This window comes from Pogoniulus pusillus, chromosome 2 (assembly GCF_015220805.1).
Source record: "Pogoniulus pusillus isolate bPogPus1 chromosome 2, bPogPus1.pri, whole genome shotgun sequence".
In the NCBI taxonomy this organism is placed as follows: Eukaryota; Metazoa; Chordata; class Aves; order Piciformes; family Lybiidae; genus Pogoniulus; species Pogoniulus pusillus.
The window spans coordinates 41693081-41713222 of record NC_087265.1 but is presented as its reverse complement, the minus strand read 5'-3'; the positions used below and the strand labels follow the sequence as shown (position 1 = coordinate 41713222).

The 20142-nt window shown below is 40.2% G+C and overlaps 1 protein-coding gene across 2 annotated transcripts in view; it reads right to left on the bottom strand.

Moving 5' to 3' along the window:
- OLA1 (Obg like ATPase 1) overlaps positions 1 to 20142 on the bottom strand; it is a 120458-nt gene that overhangs the window by 93326 nt on the left and 6990 nt on the right. For both annotated transcript variants that reach the window (XM_064162445.1, XM_064162436.1), the window contains exon 4: positions 9110 to 9237. In XM_064162445.1, the coding sequence (XP_064018515.1) occupies positions 9110 to 9237 (128 nt within the window). The remainder of the gene's footprint in view (positions 1 to 9109; positions 9238 to 20142) is intronic.

Below are 20142 nucleotides of genomic sequence, written 5' to 3'. Positions count from 1 at the left end.
AGAATCTCATGTTGGACCTTTAATTCTGCTTTAGGTCAATAATGTCCTACTAGTCAAGACACATGAAAATCTTTTCTGTTCTTCAGATGCTTCTCCTACAAAGTAGATTACACAAAACAGACAACTGTTTTGCAGCATTAGCTTTCATTCTAAGGCCTCTTCCCATATCACTGTCTTAAAAAAAAGGCAAATAAGCCTGGAACACAGCCCTGTGAGGGGAGGCTGAGGGAGCAGGGGGTGTGCAGCCTGGAGAAGAGGAAGCTCAGGGTGACCTCACCTCCAGCCTAAATCTCCCCTGGCACAGTCTGAGGATGTGTCCTCTCGTTCTGGTGCTGGCCACCTGAGAGAAGAGAGCAACCTCCTCCTGGCCACAACCACCCCTCAGGTAGTTGTAGACATCAATAAGGTCACCCCTGAGCCTCCTCTTCTCCAGGCTAACCAATCCCAGCTCCCTCAGCCTCTCCTCGTAGGGCTGTGCTCAAGGCCTCTCCCCAGCCTCGTCGCCCTTCTCTGGACACGCTCAAGCATCTCAATGTCCCTCCTAAACTGGGGGCCCAGAACTGAACACAGTACTCAAGGTGTGGTCTAACCAGTGCAGAGTACAGGGGCAGAATGACCTCCCTGCTCCTGCTGGCCACACCATTCTTGATGCAGGCCAGGATGCCACTGGCTCTCCTGGCCACCTGGGCACACTGCTGGCTCATGCTCAGGTGGGTATCAATCAGCACCCCCAGATCCCTCTCTGTCTGGCTGCTCTCCAGCCACTCCGACCCCAGCCTGTATCTCTGCATGGGGTTGTTGTGGCCAAAGTGCAGCACCTTGCACTTGGAGCTATTGAACCCCATCCCATTGGACTCTGCCCATCTGTCCAGGCGGTCAAGGTGCCGCTGCAGAGCCCTTCTGCCCTCCGACCCAGCCACATCTGCCCCAAGCTTAGTGTCATCTGCAAACTTGCTGATGACTGACTCCATGCCCTGCATGCATCTCTTGTCTAGGAACGTCTTTACTAGCCTCCCTTCCTTTTGAAACCCATCTTAGTATCTGAATGTTGAGAGGTACAATTCAAAAGGCAGGTAACACATGACCTCAAGACAAATTACCCCAAGGTGAGTTGTTTTGCCACCTGATATTCTGAAATTGTAACATAAAGAACTCTATTAATAAAAATTTCAGTTTTGGCAATGTTCTGCTAAAAAGAATAGAGGAATGCCGTTTTCACAGCTCTGCAATCAAAAGAAAATCTACAATGCACAGCCTTATCCAGAATCAAAACACATTGCAACATTTTATTAATCAAAAACTACACAAAAATCAACCCCAACAAAAACAGCTGCCACACACAAAAATCCAAACCTCCAAGCACTAGGTTAATAAAATTAAATGATTCACGTGGCCACAACAACAACTTTAATTTGAAAGCTTTCACAATTTCTAGTTTTAATATCTAGAAGTCACTAAAAGCTAAGTGAAAAAGTGTAGCTGAACTGGGAGTTGCTCCAAATATTTTATTAGACATTAAAGTTACCTTAATGGCAAATAGGAAGGAAGATGAAATCTCGCTAAAAATTATTATCTACTCAAGAGCATACAGAAACACATCTTGATGGTGTAACATTAACAAGTTTAGTATGTGTAAACTACTTTTAAACCTCAGCCGTCCCTGGGGCTGTTCAAGGCAAGGTTGGATGTGGCACTTGGTGCCATGGTCTAGCCTTGAGCTCTGTGGTAAAGGGTTGGACTTGATGATCTGTGAGGACTCTTCCAACCCTGATGATACTGTGACACTGTGAAATGAGGACCCCCAATTTTAACAGATAGCAATTATCATTAGTAATATAATAAATGTCAAAGCATTTTCAAAAAGCTGAAGTGAAATTTGTGAAGACAATGAAATTCTGTAGGACAGATATGTTTTGATAATTTTAAGGTGAATATTTGCACCCTATAGAGATGGAAAAAACACCTTCAGATAGCAGAAATGACACAGCCAAGCTACAGCTGCATAACCAGAGTCAGTAAAGTTCCCAAAGCACAGAATAAACATGCTGAAGGCATGAGATGCAACTCATACTTTGTTCACTGAAATGCTAGTGCAGTGGAGTGTAGCTAAGTAATAACATCATATGCCTCCTCTCTGTAGCAGTCAGCTTCCAGGAGCAGCAATCAGCAGGTATAATTTCTTCTTAGTGAATGTGTAGAAAAAAAAAAAGGAAACACTAAAATGTATCTATCATGCCTCAAACAGATAAAAGCTACAGAATGCTCAGCATTTCTCTATAGAAAATACACACTTTTTATAGAATCTCAAAAAATTATGTCAGAACAGAAAATGCATCTTATTTAATTAAATCACTGGGTTACTACCACTTCGATTTTTACAGGCAAATCAAAACACTGGCTGTATTACTGCAAAGCTCCCAATAAAACTCACATGCAAACAAGAGTAAACCAGCCTCAGGTCACGTGATTCATCTCTGAACCTTAAATTACAGCAAACTGGTTTAAAGTTACCTAAAATCCAGAAGAAGGCAGAGTGAGGGGACGTAGTATACGGTGTCAGTTACAAGAGGCATAAAACTGGAGTAAAAGCAATTACAGGATCATAGGATGTTAAGGGTTGGAAGAGACCCAAAGAGATCATCCAGTCCAATCCCCCTGCCAGAGCAGGACCATACAATCTAGCTCAGGTCACAAAGGAATGCACCCAGACAGGCCTTGAAAGATTCCAGAGAAGGGAACCCCACAATCTCTCAGGGGAGCCTGTTCCAGTGCTCTGTGACCCTTACAGTAACAAGTTCCCCCTTGTGTTGAAGGGGAACCTCCTGTACTACAGCTTATATCCATTGCTCCTTGTCCTATCACAGGGAGCAAGTGAGAAGAGTCTGTCCCCCTCCTCCTGACATTTGAGATCCCCTCTCAGTCTTCTCCAGAAGCCCCAGGTCCCTCAGCCTCTCCTCATAAGGCATGTGTTCCAGTGCCCTAATCAAATGAAAAGGATTTTAGGAACCAACTCCTGCTGGTCACACTGGCCACTTTCAGAAGATGGCAGAGGATGTTTACCTAGTTTCATAGTTCTTTCAATCTTGTCACAAAGAACATTTCACGGATTACCAGTTACCAAATTCCACATCCTGTCCCTAGAAGGCTCCTCTGCTGCAGAATCAGCACACTCCCTGGCAGAGAACCTGTCTGCACTCCCCTAGTGCTATGTCACCCACCACAGGTGTCTCGCACCACCCTGCAGAACTGGGAGAGCAGGCAATGGCATACAGGTGAGCTCTCAATTTCCTCCACAACAGCCAGCATTGCCTGTGCTACTTCAAACACTGCCCAACAAACTCTAAGGTTTTCTATTTATTAAAAAGGAGCATTTGATAGCAAAGTACTTTACTGACAAATTTCCTTCCAATTTCTCTAACTTTGAAGAGAAAGACTGGATTTCATTAAAAAAGCTGAAAACAAGAGAAAAATGTGAAACATATTTTCTAGAAAACTAAGACTGCAGAATATCAGTGGGAAGACAAATTCAGAGATGCAAAGAGCTCTGGCTGCTTAACATCCAGTACATTCTAAAACTGGACAGAACTGTAGTAGGGACTAAACACTGACCTCTGAGATTTTCTTCATTAAAGCATTATTTAAGAGCAATTTGTAAATTTACACTTAAACCAAGATTGTCATTTTTAGGCCATCATGTGAAGAAATTAATTTTCTATGAGTAAATCTGACAGATTTGCTACAGAATTTGAAAGGTGGTTTAAAACATGCAACTTAGGAAGAAATACTATTGCAATCTTCAAACAGCCTGCCTTCCGAAACAGACACACAGAAAAGAAGACTGTCAGAAATGTCTCAAATTACAGTGAAACTCCAGAGCTGAACAAAGCTGTGTCAGGTTTCTATGGTATTAATGCTGTAGATGCCACTATCCAGGGCAGAAAACAGTTTTAACATTCAATTCCCTATTCATTCAGCAAGCAAACTTATCTGTCTGAAGTTTTCATCAGTGGCTTTGGCCAAATATAAAATATACTCCTAAGAAAGTAGGATAACCACTACTTTTTTTAAGTGTATTGAAATCATATGGTTTATTTTAAATATCAATAATTTTCAGTTTATGCATGTAACAGAAAAAAGATCTGTAGGAAGTATAAAAATCCACAAAGGTATTGCTCTGCATAGGAACACTCACTTTGTTTGCTGAGCTAAGAAAATGTACTTCATTCCATTACTAGTTGTGTACAAAAACACAGCAGTGTTCAACACAAACTTATTTGCCCTTTTTCTTGTTCTATTACCCTTATCACGTTCTGTTCACACATAACTTTGTTTATTTAGATACATTAAGAATATACCTTAGACATAAAAACAATATTTTCATTGATTTAATAAACACTGTCTCCCAAGGAGAGTGATAATATATCTAGGACATGGCAATCTGAAAATCCATAACCATTTTAAGGTGAAGGTATTTTCCTGTTTTAAATGAAGTAAGGAAAGTATAGAATTAGCCAAAGAGATAAAAAAATCTCGTTTTCCCTCAGCTTTATGCCTTAGAAAAACAGTCTAGGAAAACACCAAGTAGAACTTCCACAGTTCCAGCAGAAGTGTAATTGTAATTACTTTGCAAGTACTGCAGCTGCAGCTCACTTATGCACCCTGTGGTGGATAAACTGATAGGCACAACCTTCTCTAAAATCCACCTCAAAACACAAAGAGGTAACAACAGTGAATTCTATTATGACAGCTAAAAAAAAGTCAAACAAAGCTTCTTCCCTAAAGAAAACACAATTCAACACATTCTCAGTGACTAAAAAACAGTACTAAAACTTTCAGCCTACAACAAAATACCTTCAGTGACACAACCTGTTTGCCTCACCATACTCAACCAAAGCTCTCCAAAGCTAGCTAGACACTTGCTTGCCTACCATTACCTTAATTAACACAAGTTAGCTAATTCTCAAACTGCTTTTTGCAAAAACACCAACTGAACTAAGTCAAAGCCTCCTAACAAGCCTTTCTTCTATATATTTGGGCATACAGACCCTGAGGTCTGCCACACAAACCCCGCAACAATCTGCTTTACTTTCTGCCTGGCATCCAGAAATAAAGCAAGCCCAGTTCTCCACAGGGTTTTGCTTCACATGTTAGCCATTAACATGGGCAGTGGTACTGCAGACTAGAGCACTCACCCTAAATATAGGGAATAATGGTTTCAGTGTTTAAAAGTGAGAATTTGTTCCAGACCAACAAAAACTTAGTGAAAACAAACACTAAATTTCTAATGCTTTGAAAAAGCACAGTCCCCAAATCACTTCCTTAAGTATATCTTAAGAACATTTTATCATTCTTGTCTTCTCCTCATCTTCAACAATACCTCCTTCCCAGCTTAATGGCATACAAAGCCTCACCTTCCAGACCACTCCCTATTTCCCTTCACCAAGAGCAACCTGTTTTGGTTCCCTTTAAGTCAGCTTCTACATAGCTTGAATACCATGTTCTCATCTTGAATACTGTGTTCAGTTTTGAGCTTCCCAGTTGAAGAGGGACAGGGATCTGCTGGAGAGGGTCCAGCAGAGGACTACGAGGATGATCAGGGGACTGGAGGGCATGGCTTATGAGGAGAGGCTGAGGGACCTGGGGCTTATTAAGTCTGGAAAAGTGAAGACTGAGAGAGGATTTGATAAATGTTTATAAGTATCTGAAGGCTGGCCAGGAGAGAAGGGGACAAGCTCTTGCTCCCTGGGATAGGACAAGGAGCAATGGGTGGAAGCTGCAGCAAAAGAGCTTCCACCTCAATACAAGGGGGAACTTCTTGACTGGAAGGGTCACAGAGCACTGGAACAGGCTCCCCAGAGAGGTTGTGGAGTCTCCTTCTCTGGAGACTTTCAAGGCCTGTGTGGATGTGTTCCTCTGTGATCTGTGTTAGATAGTATTGTCCTGCTCTGGCAAGGGGGTTGGACTAGATCATCTCCGTGGGTCCCCTGCAACCCCTAATATCCTGTGATCCTGTGAACTGCAGAGCTTCAGTGCCTACCTGCCAAAATGAAAACTGATGGTCTCAGGATGCTGATTCTTAAACACACATAGCCCAATAAGAACTTGGACCAAAACATGGTAAAATGCAACAAATCTTCACACTGTTGGGATCTGGAAAGTTCAAGGATTTACAAAACCAGTTCACTTAGTTTCTATAATCTGAAAGAAATTGTGTAAACTCCAGGTATGCCACAAGCTTGTAAAAAGAGATTTATAGACTGGAAATAATTTTGACAGATGGGTGGGTACACAAACATTACAGCACAGAAAAAAGGCTGCTAGATTTCTGTAAGTTAACATGGTATGTTGAAAACTTCAGTGAGCTATAGATTTTATAACTAGCATTCTTGTTGTGTAACAGATTCTTCTCCTCCTCCTTAAATTTATTATAGAGTTATTATGAGCTTTTAGGTCTAAATCTTTGCTTTTACAGTATTCCAGTAGAATTAGCATGCACTTTTTTTCTCCAGCAAAGTAGGTTTACATCTCAACCACAAAATTTTGCATAATTTTTTTTAATTGATATTATTCCTAAGTAATATTTCAAAAGATCTTTGTGTTTATTGGGCAATCAATGCACAGGAATTGTACTTCAGTTCATGTTAGCTTGTGTTCTAGGTAAACACATCTGACAACAGCAGCATAAGAGGCAGGGTCGAGACTTTAATACTAAAAAGTGCTATTCAAAAAGTGACTCCACCACCTTTTTTGCTCCCAAAGAAGAAAAACAGCCACAAAAAAGTCATAACCGTTACACTTAAGAATTCTTGAAACAAAGTGAAAACACCTAAGTAGAAAGTCTAGATTAGAAGAGATAGATGCTCATATGAAGTATTCACATGGCTCAAAAACCCACAATAGACTCATTCCTCTTTCAGTTACCAAACACAAATGGTATTTATTGACCCTTACACTTGCTACCTGAAACAAATCCTTCAGATTATACAACACCTAGATTAAATAGCACCATCTCCGCTACCTAACATTGATCTGTTCCTTATCAAGCACTTATGATACAAGTATCAAAAAAAAAAAAGCAACTACAAAGAGTTTATCACTTGTTCTCAATTGACACCAGTCAAAACAGTAATCACAGCCTCAGGAGAGCAACAGATTTGCAGAGTCTTGTCCCCCTTTCTTTTGCAAGGTCCTTGGGTGGATACAGGCATTTATAATATGCTTATACATTAAATTCAATGTGAAGGCTATACTGGTTCTTAAAACAATGCATGAGTTCAAAAGATTTCACTCTACTCAGTAAGGATCTGGCCTTGCATTTAAAAAATGTCTAGTTTTAAGTAGTATTAACTCCTTAGTTACAATCAACAGTCCATAGTTTTCTACTCCACTTAAAGCATGTGTTACATAACTTCAATAAAAAATAGTAGTAGTAGATATAAAATAGAAATAAGCACAAGTTTTCAAAGGAGAAGTGAGGCTCCACACATGCACAAGCAGTTATAGAAAAATTTTAAGCATTAGATCTTAAGAAAGCAAATGGTCCCAAAAGTATGTCTTATTTTTCAACAACGCAAGCCTAAGAACACAATACCACTCCCAAAAGAGTTTGTCTTCCTGGATTGGAACCAGTACTAACACTCCTTGACAAGTCAGTGTCTAGGTACTCCTGATGCATAATAAATTGCCTCTGAGTCGGCACACTTAACCTATTGAGCAAGCATGCAGAATGTAGAGGCACAACAGTCTGCTGCTCGGTATAGATATGCTTAGAAAAACAAGCTTATGGGAACAAGGGTTCTAAGGATCTAAATCAGTACTCTAAGACAATAATATTCCACACCTCAGGGTTTTGTTTTAGAAACACATTGTCCACTAAAAACACCAACCCTTTCACTCCCATCACCAAACAAAAAGTATTTCTATTGCTTTTACTTATTTCATCATTCCCTGTGTAATAATGGCTAAAACCAAAAGACAGCAGTCCTGTTTCCTCAAATTCACAAACATTAAGTTTGATCTTTTCAGACTAGAAAATCAAAGTGTACTGTGAAGCAAGTAATATGTTAACACTGTTGAGTCCTGTGTCCAGTTCTAGGCCCCTCAATTCAAGAAAGATGTTGAGGTGCTGGAACGTGTCCAGAGAAGGGCAACAAAGCTGGTGAGGGGCCTGGAACACAGCCCTGTGAGGAGAGGCTGAGGGAGCTGGGGGTGTTTAGCCAGGAGAAGAGGAGGCTCAGGGGGGACCTCATTGCTGTCTACAACTACCTGAAGGGACATTGTAGCCAGGTCGGGGGTGGCCTCTTCTCCCAGGCAACCAGCAATAGAACAAGGGGACGCAGTCTCAAGTTGTGCCAGGGGAAGTACAGGCTGGATGTAAGGAGGAAGTTCTTCACAGAGAGAGTGATTGGCATTGGAATGGGCTGCCCAGGGAGGTGGTGGAGGCACCGTCTCTTGAGGTCTTCAAGAAAAGCCTGGATGAGGCACTCGGTGCCAAAGTCTAGCTGACTGGCTAGGGCTGGGTGCTAGGTTGGACTGGATGATCTTGGAGGTCTACTTCCAACCTGGTTGATTCTATGATTCTATGTAAACAAGCTTTTAAATGCCAAGTTTGCAAACACTGTCAATATGACTCTGAGGGCCTGTTCCATATTGTGATAATAGCTGATGAAATATAGGATAAAAAAGCCTTTAACTGAGAAGTGTTTGGAATTCAGAGGAGATGTGAGTGGGAGGGGTTTTCAAGACTCAGTATAAGTCATATGGAAATCAGGAAAAGGAAAGAAGTGAAGCTTGCCCTGTGTGGACCAGAACCCTATAGATTGCTGCTAACTCGGTGTGTTCATTTTTTACTACTACATTCCAGTTCTCTTTCTTTATAAAATAAATCAACTGTCATGCACTGCTAGGAAAAAAAGAAAGAACAAAAAACCCAAACACTTTCACAAGCCCAGTTCCTTTTCAAGTCTTCAGCACAGTGTTAATGATGCAAGATGTACCTGTATTATGGGGACTTTCTTGGCTGGAAAAACTCAAAACCTGATGACTTAGAATTGTAATGGACAATGTTTCATAGTTCTTACACAAAGAACATATAAATAAGTATACATACGCATCAGGTGAAAGATCCCATCACAGGCATTAATATGAGACAAGAAGGAATTTCCTAAGCCTTGTCCAGTGTGGGCTCCTTTCACCAGGCCAGCAATATCCACCACATTCAGAAAGGCTGGAATTTTGCTGAAATACAAAAGTCAAAGTTTAATTAGAATCACAGAATCATAGAATCAACCAGGTTTGAAGAGACCTCCAAGATCATCCAATCCAACCTATCACCCAGCCCTATCCAGTATCAGCTCAAATTTTTGGCATAATACATAATATGACCTGAAAATTCAACATTTTGTTTTTCTAAAACAAAGCAGACATGATAATAGCTTTTTTATTTAATGTGCAACATATAAAAGACAGGGTTCTCTCTTTCCACATAAAACATAAACCATCCATTAATTTCTCTGTCATTATTCGTGTAAGGAGAATCACAGAAAGGTTTAGGTTGAAAGGGACCTCAAAGATCATGTAGTTCCAACCTTCCTGCCATGGGCAGAGACACCTCCTAACAGACCAAGTTGCCCAAGGTCCCATCCAACCTGACTTTGAAAAGTTCTGGGATTGGAGTCTCCACAACTTCTCTGGGAAACCCATTCCAGTGCCTCACAACTCTAATGGTGAAGAATTTCTTCCTAATGTCTAATCAAGATCTGAAGCCATCACCACCCATCCTGTTACTACATGCCTTTGTAAAACCTTCTTCTCCAGCTATCCTATAGGCCCACTTCAAATACTAGAAGCTGCTATAAGGTCTCCCTGGAGCCTTCATTTCTCTGAGTTGAACAACCCCCATCCACTAAGTAAGCTAATTTCTAAGCATGGGATCATGGATTGGATAGGGTTGGGTGCTAGGTTGGACTGGATAATCTTGGAGGTCTCTCCCAACCTGGTTGATTCTATAATTTTTTTTTAATATAGTGGTGATTAAAACTAGCAATGATCAGGGTTATACAAATAATTTGCCAAAAAGCAGAAAACAGGTTAAGATGAAGCTGAATTTTAACATAAATAGTTATGATGTTTTTCATGATAGTTAATAGCAATGGGTCAGCAGACACGTCTACATGACATTTTATATAGCAACAACAGAATAGTCATGAAGTTCAAATTAATTAACAAAACCAAAACTAAAAAACAAAACCAGAAAAAAAAGCCATGGGAACACACATGGCTATCTACAAACTGCAAGCCTTTTATTCTCTGCAGAGTCCCAAGTTGGTTTTAAATTAATTAACAACTTCATAGGCATTAATCTTTTCAGGTATATTCTAAAACAAATTAATTTCCAGATTCTAGATGAATTTAAAACCACCACCACACACAACCCCTAACAACTAAAACTTTGTGATGACACATTGACTCAAAGCACCTTTACATGGTTTGTGCACATAACACCACCATAATAAATGGTGGCAGAGACAGAACTACATGTAAATGCTGCAAATAGCTCACTTGCAGAAGACCACAAACCACACACAGAGTAGTCATAAAGATCTCCAATCTGAAGGCTTAAAAACAAATAACTGGAATACTACTCAATTTCCATCAAACACTTTGAATTACCACCATTACTTTTCATAAGCACTACGTTAAGACTGATACAACTGCTCACTATTTTATTGACAGTGAGTGCAACAGAAAATACCCAAATCCACAGCTTTAATAAGAAAGGTGAGACTTTATGCTATGAAGTCTGCCTGAGCATGCAGTGCCAATTAGTAAAGCAGTGAAAAGCTTTATTTTATGGTGTTTTTCAACATTTGATTCAAATGTCAAAATATGTTCTGTGGTCTACTTTAAGATGTGTTTTCCAAAGACCTACCATTGCATTGCTGCTCACAGAAGGAAGCAATCACATAGGAGTGAATGAGTGATAGAAATGACCTAGCCAGTGACATCCTAGCCAGCCCTAGACACAAACGCTCTCTGAAGAGCATTACATTTTCATCCACAGTCCAAAGCAAGCTTTATTTTTATTACTATGATAGCTTGCTGATAAATATATTTGGGTTCTTTGAACACAGAAAGATTTACAGCATGACAGCAGAAAACCCACTAGTATCAGAAAACAACTCCCTTATCCTGTCATCCAGTATGGTCCTGACAGAAAGCTACATTTACAGACATCTACCGATCATTATCTCTGCTCAGAGAAATGGGCTTAGGTAGAACAAAACAGGTTTCCAACCTGTTTTTTTAGTGCTATCCCATTTCCATTTCACTGCAAATAACACAACAGATAGTTTAATATTAGCAGATGCACTGCCTCTGTTCAGATTATCTGACTACTTTGGAAAGAGATGATAGATTCTGTTTTACTGTGCAACATCAATGTTTCTGGAAGTGTGGTTTTCAATCATCCTCTAACATTCCCTAACAAAAATTTGAGTAAATTAATCTCACAATACAGGATGCAAACAAAATCTCTTTCTTCACCAAGACGGAGTTCAAAGTCACACACCTTGTTTACATGTTTCATAACGTTATTGCCTTTGTGATACACTTAGAAACAAGCATGAATAGAACACAGTACCCAGAAGAGTAAATTTAAGAACAGCAGCAAAAAAATATTTACAATTCAGGTACAAAACAAGTTGACTTTTAGTCTTAGACTTCACCAGATCCAGGAAAAGCAGGAGTTATCCTTGGGAAGACAGATGTTGTGCACTGCAGGTTGATGCTGCAAAAAGCAGTAGGAAGAACACAAATACAACTATATCCTGAAGTAAACAAACTTTGGAGAACGTCACTTTTTTGTCCCCTATGCTTTTCTTAGCTAACACATCTTTTTTTAATTGCCAGTACGCAAACTCAAGCAGAAACAGCAAATCCTGAAGTTTAACACTACCAAGAGTAATCCACATTCTGAAAACAGAAACCTGGAACTCTATTAACACATTACCAAACAACTAATTTGACCCAATCGAACTACAGCAGAATCAGCAGCAACTTCCCAGTCAGAACCCAGTAGCACTCCTTGCTTTTCACACATAACTAAGTCAGCAGCAAGGTACTAAAATGCCACTCTTGAAAGCACTTCATCATTTTAAACTGTGTTTTAATTAAAACAAAAGCTGGTGTTTAAAATGCTGCTCTTCTATGCCCCACTCTCATTATTCTGGCAGGATTAACTGCCGGGCCAGTCATCTGAAGAATTCACACTCTCACTACAAAGATGCCACTTTAGAGCAAGACAGTATCTTCATATGCAGATAGACCACTCCATCGCCAGAATCAACCTCATTTGCTAGACAATGTAAAGGAAACCCACACTTATTTCACAACTGACTAACTTAAGAATAGATCTTTGAAGATGAGTATCCGGGTTTCCAGGATATTTTCTCACCTTCACCTTGGGTACAAAGCTAACATTACAGGAAAAATAAACCTACGCCCATGCTTGGCAGCCCCCTTCCTAAGCTTGAATCTCTCTTTCTTCATAGAAAAGATGAATACAGAAAAGCAGAAAAAGGCACCCATTAGACACACTCACCTATGCTCTGCGGGGCAAAGAGTAAACATTATGAAACTAAACAAACAGAAAACACTGCGAAGAATGGAGTGCGTTTCAATTCTTTTAAGTGTATAACATTTAACCAGATTGTTCTTTTTTCTCCATTTATTCTCTCCTCTAAATAGACTGATATCCATTCCTTAAGATTCATTAGTCAGTATTAGCATAATGTCACTGAGTCTCAAATGATTATCAGGAACAGGTGGCATCAACTAATCATTTGTACAAATCAGTGCAACAGCAATTTACCATAAAGTACGTCCCAGGAATTTATACAATGAGGCAGATGACCAAATCCAGAAGTATCTCCACATTTTAAGCACAAGTATAATACTTGACCAAGGGATTATTTTTACCTCCCTTTACAGCAACAGCAGTTTAGTGCTAGCATATTGCTTTGACCGTACAAGCTAATGTGCAAAGACTTAATCAAAGAAAATAGAGTTTTGCAGTTGAATTGGTTGTGGCAATTAGCCAGGCAGGAATTAAACAATATGTAGTTCTTTTATTTCCAAAGAGCCCCAGCCACAAATTATATACAAACTAGTTAAATTTGGTTTCTAATTAGTTCAGGAAAATCTTCACAAGGATGCTTACAGGCAATCTAGCAATTTAGGAAAATCAGAAAATTGGAAAGGTTTAGCCACTAAACAGCTTTGCCCCACTTACAAATAGGCAGTCTGGAGCCCTAGGGAAAGTCTGTTCTACTCACTCTGCTGGAGTAGAATTCAGAGATAGTCCCTGGCTACTTTGCACCAGTGTTGGAACTGCTCAACATCTTGACTGCTGTTGAGAGGCTTCTAGATCTACCCAGGCTTTAGCAAGGTGCTGGGAAAGAGACAGACAATCTGACCTGATCCTGGTTCCTCCTGGCACAGAGGTTTGAAGAGGTGCAGGCAAGACCTCTGGCAGATGTGCAGAGAGCACAACGTTGGTGGCACTTCTCAGCACGTCATGAGGCACTTAAATGCCTTCTTCTGGTAAACTTGAGGCACTTAAGTTTCCAGGTAGCTCAAGTCCAAAACATCAGGGCTAAGCTGGTCTGAAGCACGAGGCAGAGCAGAACACGTTGTCCAAACCAAAAGCAGTGAGGCAGAGCATGTTGTCTGAGCAGAGCAGCACACACTGAGGCAGAGCAGTGAGGCAGAGACAGCACACCTGCTTGCAGCTTAGCTCTATTTATATTACTTGTCCTAGTGTAAAGGCTCCTTTAGCCACAGAGATTCACCAATCAAAATGGCATTTGCAAAACTAACCATATCAGGTGAAACCAGGACTTGCTCACCCTTATTTGGGCAAGACACTAACAAGTACCTAAACACCTGTGGGTACCTGTTTATCACTTTGGGAGGGGATATAATGGCCCAAGCCTTTTGTTTTTGTCCTGCCTGTGCTTCCCCCATCAACAAAAGGGTGGTGCAAGCCAGAACATGTTTTAGGCCTAATTAGCCTTCCACAACAGTAGTGCAGTGATTAGAGTACTTATTTAAGAATAAAGGGGCCTATGCATCCATAGAGTTATGTATTTTGGCAGAGAAGGTCCATTTCTCATCAATTTGTTTCAAACCTCTGTCCAAAACAATTATTTGGACAAGCAAGAAGAGTTCTTTACCAGACCCATTCAGTACAGTACTGAAGAGTACAGTGCAATGTTACTCATGTTCTTTTAAAATGCCGACACATGTGGTATCTGCAATTTGTTAGGTCTTTTTTTAACTTCTGGAAACTTGAAGAGGCATACACTTATTTCTCTAGTTTCTATTTTTTTTTTCTTGAGAAACCTCACAGACAACACAGACCTGAAGCTCTCACTTAACCATAACCAAATTGCCATGTCTTTCCCTAGGTTTTTACTCTTTCAGATTTCCACGATCTCTCTTCTTGAATGAGAACAATACTCCAATAATTTCTCTGTAGCACTTATTAGTTTACTGAAATCTCACCTGACAGCTATAATTAAGTTCAAAATGCAGCCATTTTCCAGTAAGTCTGGCTGATGTCATAACACATTCTTTTTTTGTTAGTTTATTGAATAGGTCAATAAATTCCTCTTAGATCTTGAGAGGCCTATTTGATCCTAGGTGTCACATACCAAAAAGGTCAGATTCTTGAGTATTAGTAAAACTACCAAAGGGAAAAGGGAAGCTGGACAAGTCAAATGTGATACTCATCTATATATCCTGGTTCCAGCAGAGACTTTTCTGCCTTTAAAAGCTATTATTTCAAATCAGTTAGAAAAGGGAAATCTTTTTCCTTCCCAAAACCTCACATAATTTAAGTAAGAGTCATCCATTCAGAGTTCACAAATGACCTGAAGTAAAAAGTAGAAACATGGAAGGAAAAACATGTGCATCCTGACAACTTCTTAGAAAGCAATTCAACTCCCAGTTTGTCCTCACCACTACTTTTGGCTCATTTCCAAACAGAAAAGAACAGTTCACTATCTCTTCCTTTTCCAAGGGGCTGTACTCCTATTACAGCTTCTGTAGTCACTCACAAGCAGTTTTGACCAAAGTAAGCAAAATATCTCATAGAGTAATTAAAGGAATCGGCTTCTGAACAACTCAGTACTGCAGATGAAACCCGTTAATTTCTGTGCAAGAACAATTTCATTAATAGCATTTTATCCATGGTACTGACAAACAAGACTTGAACCTAATAGCACATAACCAGAAGTGAAAAATCTGCTAATTGGATTTCACTTACAAGAATTACAACAAGATAAAAGATTCAGTGTGGATTAAGACACACACTCAGTGTCCCATGTATACCAAATGCCTGTGTTCTCAAACTATTCAATAAGTTATTACACCAACAAAATACAACTAATTAAATTTTGCCTTCTCCCACCAGGCAGAAAAGATAGCTCAAGTCACCACTACTTAAGGTCTTTCATTCATTGATAGTAAATTATTCATTTGCAATGCTAGAATAAGCATTACAGCCAAATTGATTTAGACAGGTTCAGAATTAACTGAAAAGCAGTCAATATTGAAGCAAGAAGCCCATGACATATACAGAATATACTTAACTAGTTTCACTTGTTTTCTGTAAAACATGGGAGTCTCTTACAGATGCAAATATGCCAGAGTTATGTGCATATGATGGTTTGGGTATTACTTGCCCAACACACTTTGGAAATCGCCCAGACTGGACTCAGCCTGCTCTGGAAATGTACAGCTTAGCACAATATACAAGCAGATATTTACAGCATATACAGCTATAGACAGAAATATACAAGGTAAAAGGTAATACAGAAACACAGCACCCTTCCCAGAAACTGAGTTCCCAGGAGAGGCTCTCAACCAATCTTCCACCTTCTCTCACCCCCTCCACCTTACCCCAGATGTTGCCTTGTGCCTAAGGAAGATGGGAGGGTTGGCCAGGGGGTTAGGAAGCAGGTGGATTAATCAGAGAGATGGCAGGTTAGCTCAGAGAGGAAAAATGCAGCTCAAAGCCCAGCAGTGACTGCCTTATCTATATTTGCGTTCTTGTTCCTACACATCTCAGCAAGCCTATGAGGGAAGTAGACATCACCACTGTTTCCTTTTCACAGCCTGTAATCCAGTTCTTCTCACCAAAACATTCTAGCTAACCTCAAACTGCACAGTGCAGCTAAGTTATCTGTGTTTCACTCTGCAATTACAGGTGGTTATCACTTCCATAAATATTCTTTGTAAACTTACAGCAAGTTCCACATGATATCATTCAAAAGTCCCACTGCTGATCTGGCTCCTTAGTACTACTTTCAGAAATGAATTACATCATTTTGACTTCAAAGCTTGATAAAGTATCTGAGTATCCTACCCTACAGTAAGTTCAAGAGAACCTTTATTTAATATTACACAGGATTTTCATGACCTAGACAACATGGAAGATATTCAGATTTAGTTCATCAACCACCACTTAAGCATTGATAAAATGTATGCATTCAGATCTTCAATCTATAATGCAACAAATGAACCAATTCACTGACAGTACAATTCACTGATGTACCCAGGACAGTGTTAAAGCTGAAGCTTTACATACTCTCCTGCATGGTAAGAAAAGCTGCTTTTAAATTTGTTTGAAAAGGTTATCAAAGACAGATGAAAACCAGTCTAAGTTAGACAGAAATCTTTGTGGATGCAATTAGCATTGTGTTTTGTGAACACAGATGCACAAGGCAACACACCTGCTTACAGGTGAAAGCAAGGAATTAAATTCATCTGGTAATTTGAGAAAGGATGAACCAAATTAAATTTTACTCATTCCTGGTTATAATCTTATTTAATTTTAATCAGAGGAAGATGCAGAAACAGACTTTAAGCCTGCACTTTTAATTAATGCTTTTACAGAAGTTGGTTATTATCACCCAATACAGTCCTTCAGCTTTACCTGTTTACAGATAAAATACACCCTAGACTGACACTGCTTTGAACCAAACATTACCACTGAGACAAATCTCATGGCCAGTCACTGTACACTACAGCTGTGGTAGTAGGCAGGACAGCATGGGCTAAGCTTGGTAGTTACACATACACTCAGAGGCTCCCATGATACTTTTGAGTCTTGACACAAGTCACCTCTCCAAATGATATCATATGGACATACTTGAAACTAGAAACGTTTTTGCCTTAAGATGATTAAGGCAAAAAAAGAAATAAAAAATAAGAATAGCTTTATTAAAGCTTTCATAATCTGTGCTACACACAGTTCTTTTTTCATGTAAGGAACCCACCACTTCTAAATACAAAATGTCCCATTAAAATATTAACTACAGCTAGCAGAACAACTGTTTCTGGCTTCCAAATTCCAACTTTCAAGGCAGAAGCTACCTGCTGAGATGAAAGTCTCTTTTCCATCTTGGCAGACAAGAATTTGGAATTAGCAGATCTCGTCCTCTGCTGCCTGCTTAAGAGTCACAGACTAAGGGGGAAAATTATCACAGAATGTTGGAGGTTGGAAGGGACTTCCATAGATCATCCAGCCCAACTCTCCTGCCAAAGCAGGATCACTCATGGTAGTCTGCACAGGAATGCAAGCAGGTAGCTTCTGAAAGTCTCCAGAGAAGGAGACTCCACAACCTCTCTAGGTAGCCTGTTCCATTGTTCTGTCAACCTCTCTGTAAATAAGTTTCTCCTCATGTTGAGGTGAAACCTCCTATGTTCAAGTTTGTAGCTGTTGCTGCTGACTACCAAAAAGAGATTGGCCACATATATAAAATGTATTTGCTTTAGTACCTACTGAAGTGAATCAGTCCAAAGAAAATACTGCCTTCCCAATTAGTAAACTGGAACTAATTCAATCATTAGCCTCACAAATCTTGCTTGGCAGAGCCAGAGCTGGGGTAACAGCGGGAAGAAGCAGACAAAATAAAAACCCAAGAGTCCTTCCTTTCTGAAAATTCTACATGTGGCACAATGTAACAAATCTGAGTCTCTTCACTGAGTATCATACAAAAATTAGAATAAACACAGTGAGTATTTCAAATACATGAGTTAGTAACAGAATATGTATATTGAGACTTAAAAATAACTAGCATTCAGAATTATTTTTTATCTATTAAGGTCTCTCCTTAATAACCACAATTTCATTCACAACTGCAAGTGAGCAATAGGTAACATTAAAGCTCACAGAAATCTGCTTAGGTAATTCATGTGGCAGTGACACAACAGTTCTACTTTAAGTTCTTGGAGCCCACCTTCAGTGTACAGTCTGCATGACTGAACTTTCTTATTGTAAACAGTTATATACATCATCCACTGCTGCAGAAAGAGAAAATGCACATTTTCTAAGTTCTGGAAGCATATCTTAATAGATTAAGTAAAGACTTACCTTTATGTAATAATCTCTAAATTGCTGCCTACATGATTTCAGTTACAAACATTTACAATTTAGCAATGTCACTCAGCTTCCAGTACAGGCTATCAAGTGACATGCAAACTGAGGCTTTCTCCAAGAAACCAATGGTACCTGAAGAGCTCAACTATACCTCCAATAGCATAACAGCCACAAACTCACACAAGCAATATTCTCAGCCAAGCCTATTTCTCCACAGCAGCAGCAATCTTGGTCCAGTGACAGACAGCAACTGCCAGCCCAGTCCTACTCTTCCCTTCCCTCGCTCATAACAAGCATCAAAACAAGACAATTTTGGCCTGTAATACATTTTAGCTACTACAAAGTCTCTCGTTTCTTTTCAACACCTCCCAACAATTACTTCAGTTATATGATGACTAAGTGTAATATATGTGAAATAAAAACCACAATGCCTTAGATTTTAAAAGACAAAATCTTGAGGCTAGACAAGAGTCTAATTTAAATAGAACTCACTGTTTATAAAACATTATGCACGCACAGATTGATTACATCTACTAATCCAAACAAGTAGAAAATTAAAGCAGAACACATTACATAAAGATGAAGAACAAAATCAAGACTATACAAGGGAAAATAAGGAATTTAAATTACAATTCAGTTGTCTATCTTCACAGCCCACAGCCTTCTTATCCTTAGTCTCAGGCAGACGTGCACAGCCAGGCCAAAAAGTTCACAGAATTAACCAGGTTGGAAAAGACCTCTAAGATCACTGAGTCCAACTTACCCACTAACTCTTCTAATTAAACTGAACCATGACACTAGGTGCCTCGTCTAGTCTTTTCTTAAAGACCTTCAGGGATGGTGACTCCACCACCTCCCCGGGCAGCCCATTGCAATGGCAAATCACTCTTTCCCTGAAGAACTTCTTCTTAGTGTCCAGCCTAAACGTTCCCTAGAACAGCTTGAGACTGTGTCCTCGTGTTCTGTCGTTGGATCTGTCGCTGGATGCCTGGGAGAAAAGACCAACCCCAACCTGGCTACAGCCTCCTTTCAGATAGTTTTAGAGAGCAATAAGATGACCCTTGAGCCTCCTCTTCTCCAGGCTAAACACCCCCAGCTCCCTCAGCCTCTCCTCAGAAAGCTCGTGCTCCAGGCCCCTCCCCAGCTTTGTCGCCCTTCTCTGGACACGTTTCAGTATCTCAACCTCTCTCTTGAATTGAGGAGCCCAGAACTGGACACAGCACTCAAGGTGTGGCCTGACCAGTGCTGAGTACAGGGGAAGAATAACCTCCCTTGTCCTACTGGCCACACTGTTCCTGATCCAGGCCAGGATGCCATTGGCTCTCTTGGCCACCTGGGCACACTGCTGGCTCATCTTCAGCTACTATCTACCAGTACCCCCAGGTCACTCTCTGCCTGGCTGCTCTCCAGTCACTCTGTCTCCAGACAGTAGTGGTGCATGGAGGTGTTCTGGCCAAAGTGCAGAATCTGGCACTTGGACTTGTTAAAACTCACGGCATTGGACTGTGCCTACCTATCCAGCCTCTGCAGGTCTCTCTGCAGAACCCTCCTGCCCTCTAACAGGTCGACATATGCTCCCAACTTAGTGTTGTCTGCAAACGTACTGATGCTGGACTCAATCCCCTCATCTAGAGCAAAGAAGATATCAAACAGGACTGGGCCCAGCACTGATCCCTAAGGCACACCACAAGTGACAG